General features: G+C 60.3%; 1 protein-coding gene across 2 annotated transcripts; it reads right to left on the reverse strand.

Moving 5' to 3' along the window:
- Window positions 1-5,792: 5,792 nt before the first annotated feature.
- IRF2BP1 (interferon regulatory factor 2 binding protein 1) lies at window positions 5,793-8,509 on the reverse strand. Of its 2 annotated transcripts, XM_044684813.1 has the most exons (2): window positions 7,949-8,509; window positions 5,793-7,906 (listed from the first exon to the last, which is right to left on the reverse strand). In XM_044684813.1, the coding sequence occupies exons 1-2, from the start codon at window positions 8,507-8,509 to the stop codon at window positions 6,719-6,721; spliced, it is 1,749 nt and encodes a 582-aa protein (XP_044540748.1). In that variant the 3' UTR covers window positions 5,793-6,718. The 2 variants fall into 2 exon arrangements, with proteins under 2 accessions (XP_044540748.1, XP_044540746.1); XM_044684811.1 differs by having other exon boundaries at window positions 5,793-8,509.
- Window positions 8,510-8,694: the final 185 nt, after the last annotated feature.

An 8,694-nucleotide genomic window follows, 5' to 3' on the forward strand; every position in this document is an offset into this window, starting at 1 on the left:
TTTCTCCTCTTCCCTTGACCCCCTTAGCTGGCTCTCTCTGGAAGGGATCGAGGGGCTCCCCCCACCCTCTCCAGGGTCCTCTCCCGGCCTGGGGCTGCCCAGACTCTCCCCACAGGGCTGGACCAGTCTCACCTCCCCCAGGAATGGGGTCCCCAGCCCGCCTCCCCTCCCCTCCACACCCCTCCCTCCCCGCAAGTTCTGGGCCGGGTATATATATCTGTGGCCGGCGGCAGCAGCCTGGGCAAACACTGGGGCCTTTGTATCCGCCTCTCCTCTTCTGCCCCGTCCAGCCGGGCCTCTCCCTCCCTCTCTCTGTGGCCCTCCCTCCCTCCCTCCTTCCCTCCCGGCACAGAGACGTTCCTGTGGGGGCTGCCAGCTTCCTGTCCCCCCGCCCGGCCGCCCGCCTGCCGGCCAGAGGTGTGAGCCCCTCGGTGCAAGGCCCAGGCGGCCAGAGGCCCCCGGAACAGGCCGGGGCGCAGCCGCCCGGACCCACCAACGGGACAGACTGGGTGGGGGCTGGCAGGGGCGTGTGTGGAGGGTTTCCAATGCCGGTGGAATTTTTTTTCTTCCTGGAGGAGGGAGGCAGGGGCCAGGGCAGGGGCCCGGAGGCTTCTCGGCCTCCCTGGCACCATTCTGGGCCACCTCTCAGGGTTTTTGCCATTTCTCTGTGGCTCCGGGGCCCAGGGCTGCCAGGCGGGCTCCCGGTGGCGGCTGGATCTGCGCTCTCTCCCTATCTCAGTGTCCGTGTCTCCCCACTGACTCACTCATTCATGAGTTCTATTCATTCAGCAAACATTCCCTCACACCTCCTTGGGCAGGCCTCGGGGCAGGGGGCAGGCCGGGGGCCTTCTTTGTGGCCCGGGGTGGGGTGGGGGAGGGAGGCAGGACCAGAGCGGGCTCTCCCGAGCTCTGCCCTGGGGTACTTCGGCGGCTTCTCTCTGGCCCCGAGTGGGAGTCTCTCACTTTCTCGGACTTTTACTGGATCTCTTTGTCTCTGGGCTTCTGGGAATCTCGGTCTCTTCCCATGTCTCCTCCTCGTCTCCCCCAGCCCGGCCTGGTTAATGGGTAACGAGGCTGGGGGCTCTATCTGAACGCACATCAGGTGTGTTCTCTGGAGGGGGAAGGGAGGGGGCGACACCCCTACTCCCAAGTATGACAGCTCTGTCCCCTCCCCCTCCAAGCCCAGCTCTTCTCCCCCCACCTCCCCCCGCAGCCAACTCAGGCTGGCTCTCCCTCATGCCTCAGTCTTATCATTTGTGCCTGTTTGTCCAGGGGGCGGGTTTCCCAGCCCTGCCCTGGCACCTGGGTAACAGTGCCAGGAGCCCAGACGCTTGGGTGTCCCCAAAAGGAGGGCCTGGACACCTGGAGTGGGGAGTTGGGTGCCTGGGGACCGCCTGGGGGGGGCCTGAACATCTGGGACCCAGGAGATCGGGCCACCTGGCCTCTGGGGTTTTGATGATGCCTGGGCGCCTGGGGATTTTTGTGGTGGTGGTTGAGGGGAGAGGGAGACCGAGAGGAGAGAGGCAGGATACCTGCGCTGCGGGGAGGAGAGGGACTAAGGGCCCGGGTGGGGATCGGGTCCCAGGAGTGGGGCTGGGGGGACAGACTTGGATTCCCAGGTAGCCCAAGGGAAGGGGACCCAGGGAAGCTGGGAGGCCAGGATGCCTAGGAGGGGCCTCAGGGAAGTGATTTCTGGCTTCCCCAAAGAATGGAGAACAGGACATTGGGGTGGGGCCGGCGGGGCTGGGAAGAGAGGCGCGGAGACCCCTCCCGCCCATAATTGGATCCTTTGTTGCTGTGGCTCCGGTCTCTTTCTCTTGCTGGGCTGAAATCTCTTATCTCCTTCCAGTTGGGTGCCCGAGACTGCTGGGGTCCCATCCTTAACCCCTTGGCTACCAGCAGATTGGGTGGCCCCTCTCCGCCTCTCCCCCCACCCCCTCTGCCCGCCCGCCCCCGTGACGTCATAAGCAGGAAGTCCTGGTTAATTATTAGTTCCTTGGGGCAGGTGCGGGACAAGGCCGAGTAGATAAGAGACGGCGGCTGGGAGCCTGACCCAGCCCACCCCTTCTGGGTGTCCCTCCCCCACTTCGGGAAGTACCCCTTTTTCTTTTATCTCCTCCCGCCTAAGAGGCGTGGAGCCCAAGTCCCTAAAGCAGTAGCCAGCGGCTTCTAGTCCTAGGGGCTAAGGCTTTGTCTTCCTTGGCCTCAGTTTCCCCCTCTGTAAAAAGGTGGGACTATCTTTGAGGTCTCTCCAGCCTATACAGACGACCCCCTCCTCTTTCTAGGAATCCTTCCAAATTAGCCTTTGCTAGACGTGATGCAGGCTAGGGGTGCTCCCTGAAGGCCGGAATCCCGTGGGCTAGGTCCAGGGGGAGGCGGCGTCTCACACTTCCAACCAGGGGCTCGCGGGCTGGAAGCCTGAATCCTGGGGGACAGAACGCCTGGGTTTGCCCCTATAGTGGCGTTGGAGGGCCAAACGGGAAGGGCCGACCAGAGTGGGCGGTGGCAGAGTTACGGAGAGATTCCCAGGGTTTGGGGGGGGGGTCTGGGTCCCTGAAGGGGTTCCTTCCCGTCCCCATTCCCGGGGAGCTAGAGCCGCTGTCCCTTGGGGACTAGAGGGGAGGACATGCGGCTCCCCGGGGGGCTAGAGTCCCTCAGTGTCCTTTTCGGGGTGCTCATCTCCATGGAACTTGGGGGGAAAGACGCTCCCCGATCCCCACACCCATTCCCCGGGAGCTGCAGCCGGTGTCCCTGGGGAACGGAGGAGAGGACGCCCGGCTGCCCGGGATGCTGGAGACCCGCTGTGCCCTTTTCGGGGTGCCAGCTCCGGAGGCGCGCGGCTCTCCAGCGCCACCTGGCGGCCTCAGGCGGCTCTACGGCGCTCTCACGGCAGGGACCAGACCTGGACCATATAGAACGAGGACTATAGAAGTTCCGCTTGGCGCCTTGGCTCGTGTTCATTTGATGGGCTGTGCGTGTGTGCGCGTGCGCGTGTGTGTGGGAATCTGAAGTCCGGGCCCTTCGTTTGTTAATTACCTGATACGTGCCAAGCATTGTGGGTAAAGGCGGGCAGGTCCTTAAGAAGTTTACACCTCAAACACACAGCCCCGTGCTTGGGGGTCCCCAAAGGCCCTTTGAAGGGGGCGCCTTCGGGCAGGGTCTGAGGGGCTTCCAAGACGGCTGCACAAAGGCAGGGAGGCTGGAAATGATGAGCTAGTCTGCCCCGAAAAGAGCAGGGAAGCCAGCCTAGAGTGGACTGGAGCAAGAAGGGGGAACATCCGGGATGGAGCCAAGGAAGGCAGGAGGTGGAAGCCAGCCGGAAAGGGCTTTGGATGCTAAACAGAAGAGTTTGTATTCCCCTCGGGGCAGCCAGGAGCTGGAAGCTTCTGGAAGTCTTTCCTGTTCAGACTTGTGCTTTATTATCTAGGGAACAGCGAGGAGAGCTGGTGGGAGGGCTGGCTGGCCCGAGGGGAGACACTAGATGCAGCCTGTGGAAGGAGGCGGGAAAAGTCATGGAGAAAGCAGCACAAGACCCGACACCTTACTGCGTGGTGGAGCCATTGGTGTCGCCAGGGTCACCCAGCCTGAGGGTGTTCAGGTCTGCCCTGAATCTGCCCAGTGTTGTCCAAAATATTACACTGGAACCTCACAATGGTGGGAGGTAGGTGCTATGATCACCATCCCTATTTTTCAGGTAAGGAAACTGAGGCAAAAATGGGAAATGACTTGCCTAGGACCCCACAGCCTGGACGTATCTGAGGTTGTATTTGAATTCAGACCCTCCTGAGTTGGGCCACATAGCAACCTGGAGCATGTCTTTAACATGCCTAGAATCGTGGGGCAGCCTGGCGGGTGCAGGAGATGAGGGGAGGGGCCGAAGATTCAGGAGTCATGGGCAGAGATGCTAGTGCTTTAGAGATCCCGGAGGGGTTCAGGATGGAGCCTTGTGGGCTGCACACCTACACAAAGGAGGTGAGTCCTGGTTAACTGCTTCCCCATTACTCCACCAGCCACAGCAAAGATGGAGAAAGAAAGCCAAGACTTATTACTAATAGCTAATGTTCATATAGTGCCTACTGTGTGCCAGGCACTGTGCCAATGATTATCTCATCTGATCCTCACCATAACCAACTGGTGCCATTATACCCATTTTACAGACAGGGAAACTGAGGCAAGCAGAAGTTAAGTGACTTGTCCAGAATCACACAGCTAGCAAGCATCTGAGGTCATCCGGTCCACTTTGTGCACCACCAACTGCCCCGATGACTTTTGGAATTTTGGTAACCGTTCTAGGTTTAGAAACTACCTGTTTAGACCAAGAGTTCCCAGACATTTTCTGGTTCTGTGTCCCCTGGTTTTCAGCAAACCTTCCCATGTCTCTTATTAAATATTTTGTTCCTATTCAGTCATGTCTGCCTCTTCCTGACCCCAGGGACCATACTGTCTATGGGTTTTCTTGGCAAAGATCCTAGTTTCCTTCACCAGTAGATTAAAGCAATCTAAGGTTAAATGACTTACCCAGGGTCACACAGCTAGTGTCTAAGGCCAGACTTGAACTCAGGGCTTGACTAGAGCCCAATGCTCTATCCACTGAGCCACCTTGCTGTCTTATTAAATATAAAAGGATCTAAATTTGAGCCTTCAGTGAATATAGAAACTGAGTAACGGATCACAGTGGGATGACATATTTGCTATTTGCCAAATAATCCCCATAATCCCTAGCCAAGTGTGGCCCATTTCCTCTTTGCAGAGGAAGAAAACAGGCAGAAAGGGGTCTCACCCATTGGGGCGTTAGGAGCACGGTGGGAATTCAAACCTGGGTTTGCAGGGCTGGAAGGGCCTTCTGGGATTGCGCCTAGAACCCATCCCTTCTTTCCCGGACAAGAACGGGGCTCCAGAAATGGAGGCGGTCACAGAGGGCAGCCCAAGGCCGAGGCTGGAAGGGGGACTTTGGGATTTCAGAGACAGAGGCTGAACCTCCGTGCGCAGGGAACGATGATGACCTGGTGAGCCGGGCTCCGAGGTTGGGTGGTCCTGTGGAGTGGTGGGGATGCAAGTCTTGGAACAGGAGAGAGAGATAAGAAGGCAGGCGCAAAGAGGACTCGGGACCACTGGGAAAAAAAACCCCAAAGTTCACTTTATTGAAGGAGGCCCCCCCTGCCCCCAAAAAGGAGTTCCCCAATCCAGGCATGTTCTCTCTGAAAGGGCAGGTTTGGGGCCCTTTCTCCCTCCCCCCTTTACAAGCAGCAGAAAAAAGCCAAGCACTACAGATGGGGGACACAACTAAAACCCCCTGTGGGAGTGGGGGAGCCACAGGCCTGGAAACTACCCCTCTTTCCCCTCCTCCCCCCCCTCCCCAAAGGATCTAGGGCCCCAGCTAGGGAAGTTTATGGCTCCATTCATGTCTTTCCCCTCCAGATGGAGAGTTGACTGTTGCTAGGGTGCTGGACTGGGCAGGGATCCCCCACCCAGCAAGACCAGGGAACCCATCTTCCCCTAGGTCTGGGGGGTGGGGAAAGACGTGAGAAACGATAGGGACCTAGCTGCCTACGGGGAGGTCTTCCTTGAACCCGTGTCCTCCCCAGGGAAGCACTTGAAGAAGGCAAGGACCCAGGAACGGAGGGCACCAATGCTGTCCTTAAAGCCATCTCACACACACACACACACACACACACACACACACACACACACACACACACACACACACACACACACACACACTCTCTCTCTCTCTCTCTCTCTGTCTCTCTCTGTCTCTCTCTGTCTCTCTCTGTCTCTCTCTGTCTCTCTCTCTCTCTCTCTCTCTCTCTCTCCCAACCCCAAGGGAAAGGGGGCTGGCTGTTCCAGAAAGCTTTGCTCCGAGAGCAATGTGCCCAGGGTTGAGCTTTGGAATTCATCCGTGGACCTGTTGGATTCAGAGGTCAATTGCTCTGAGGAAGCTCTGCGGGAGGTCAAGGACCCAAGCGTCCAGGGTCCCCGACTCTAGGCTTTGGAGGTGTGCTTGAATTGGTCTCCCCCCGAAGCAGAGGTGACCATTCCCGGGAAGCGCTACTGAAGGGCAGGGACCCACAGTGTGTCCATAGTCCCAGCTCGGGGGTTTGGGGGCGTCTTTAAATCCATCTCTCCCCTCGGAATTGGAGGCAATGGTTCCAGAGTTTGTGTGTTTGTTCCTAAGGTCAGGGGCCCAGACATCTCTGAGCTTTAGGGCCCCGTGAAAGCCAGGGGCCAGTTCTTGAGCCCAGCTCTTCCCTTCAAACAGCAGGCACCCGCTCCAAAGAGGCTAAGTGTGAAGGAGAGATGGGACCTAGGCATCCAACGCCCAGTTTGGAGGGCTCTAGAATGTTCGTGGCTCCATCTCCCACTGGAAACCAGGGGGCAGCAATTCATAGAGTTTTGTCCAAAGGCAAAAACCCAGACACCCGGGTCTCTGGCTGTGGGGGTGCTCTGGCCCCATCTTCCCCCCAAATCTGGAGTAGCTGTTCTGGGGAAGCTTGGCCTGGGGACTGAGACCCAGGAGTTTGGCAGGGCTCAAACAAGAGCTTTGGGGGTGTCCTCAAGGCTAGCGCCTCCAGAATTAGCTCTGGGAAAGCTCAGTCTGTGGGTAAGGGAAAGGTGTATGGGGAGGGGGGCTGCTCAGAGGGAATAATTTAGCTGCAGGGTCCAGGATTCCAGGAATCTGGGGCCCAGGAAGGGATGTGGGAAGGAGGGAGAGTCAAGCTTAGGGATCTCGCTCCTTCTTCACCTTGATGTCACCCGCCAGGATGGTGGCAATCTCACCCTGCATGAAGGCCCAGGGCACGCTGGACCCCACTAGTGGGCACTTGTCCCCACTGGGGCAGTAGACTTCACCAGCAGGGCCCATGGTCTTGATAAACTCCCTTGAACAGGGGAAGCAGAATTTGTGGCCTGGCACTGATGGGCACTGTACAAAGTGGGTGTCCTCCAGCCTTTCCCGGCACAGCGTGCAGCACAGGGGAGCCCCAGCCCCGCTGGTCCCACCACCTGCCCCGGCCACTCCACCACTCCCAGATTCCCCCTCTGCTTCTCCATTGCGAGCTACCAGCCTCTGAGGAGCGGCTGGGGATGAGCCTGCCGGGCTGGCTCCTCCACCCCTCCCAGGGCCTCCACCACCACCTCCTCCCTCTTTGGGTGACTGGCCCAGCCCCTCAGCCACTGTCTTCAGGGCTGCAATGGGTGAAGGAGCCCCAGCTGCTGCTACTGCAGGCTCACCCGGGTATGGGGCTGCTCCCCAGTGGCGCTGCTGCTGCTGCTGCTGCTGTTGCTGCTGCTGCTGCTGCTGCTGCTGTTGCTGCTGCTGTTGCTGCTGCTGGTGCTCCTCACTGGTCAGCTTCCCAGCTGCCTCTCCCTCTGGCTCAGGTGAGGCTTTGCGCCTCCGGGGGACCGGGCCAGGGGTCCTTGCTGGGCGAGCAGAGGCACTGTCTGGGGACTGCAGGGGAAGGGCCTCCGCCGGAGCTGGCTCACGGAAGGTACGGACACCATCAGTGAGGAGCTCGGCCAGCTGCCGCCACTCGCCAGAGCCATGCCTTTTCTCATACTCCAGGTACTTGAAGCCCGAGGAGGCCAGAGCTTTGCCTGGCTCCCGGAGGGCATCGTGAAACATCTGGCGGGCCACTGCCAGGACTCCAGCATAGACGTTCCCAGAGCCACAGGGATACTCCGTGAAGAGCTTCAGCTCAAACTCATAGCCTGGGGGACGGGCAGCTGCATCGAAGGCAAACACCCGCCCCACCAGCCCATGGTCCTTCTTGAATCGAACATTGAAGGGGGCACAGGCTGAAAGGGCCAGCAGCTGGTCCCGAACTGCCTTGGGCCGCCCATGCCACTCCTCTGCTCGGCCACGCATGGCTTCGTTCAGCTCTGCAAGGCAGTCTGCTGCCCGTGGAGGCTGGCTGCCTACCACACTCCCAGCACCCACCCCGGCCACTGCTTTCTCCTTCTCGAAATCGGCCCCATAGCTTGGGCGGGCCGCCAGGGCCATCCCTCGGCCACCCAGCCCAGACACGGCAGCTGCTAGCAGCCCCGGCGAAACCAAGCCCGGCATGGCCCCCAGAAGAGCCCTCCGGGCCCCATCTGCTTCACCGTTGGCGAGTCGAGCTCCTATCCCAAAGTCCAGGGTGGCTGGTGCCAGGGGCATGCGTGAGGTCTGCCCGGAGGAGGCTGCGGCTGTGGCGATAGACGATGAGGAAGAGGAGGAGGACGAGGAGGACGCCCGGTCATAGCGGTCTTGCGGCTGGGCACCTACGGTCTCCTTGCCGGTGGCGGAGGGAGGCTTGAGGGCCGGGGGCCCGGGGGAGCGGCCCTCAGGCAGCGAGTGACTCCGCTTGAGCTGTCTGGCCGCCTCGATGAGCAGCTCGATGCGGTCGGCGCCCTCGAAGTTCACGCAGCCACGGCACACGGCCTCGCTAAAGTCCCACACCATGGCCCACGGCATCTTGGGCAGGTCGCACAGGTAGCACCACTGGCGCCGAGACGCTTGCACGGACGCCATGGCTCACGGGCCAAGCGGCCCGCGTTGGGGGCCGCCGCGGCGCCTCGCTGCTGCCCGGGGCTGCCGCCCGCCTGCTCCGTCGGTCCCTCCCTCCCGCCGTCCGGTCCTCCCTCCCGCCGTCCGGGCTGGCCCGCCTTCCCTCCCTCGCGTAGAGTTGCGCAGCTCCAAGGAGGGGGCGCTCCCGG

Source organism: Gracilinanus agilis, unplaced genomic scaffold (genome assembly GCF_016433145.1).
Source record: "Gracilinanus agilis isolate LMUSP501 unplaced genomic scaffold, AgileGrace unplaced_scaffold56182, whole genome shotgun sequence".
NCBI classification, from domain to species: Eukaryota; Metazoa; Chordata; class Mammalia; order Didelphimorphia; family Didelphidae; genus Gracilinanus; species Gracilinanus agilis.

Excerpts from the sequence above, each read along its gene's own strand:
- IRF2BP1 (XM_044684811.1), bottom strand. The coding sequence starts at position 8,509 with ATGGCGTCCGTGCAAGCGTCTCGGCGCCAGTGGTGCTACCTGTGCGAC.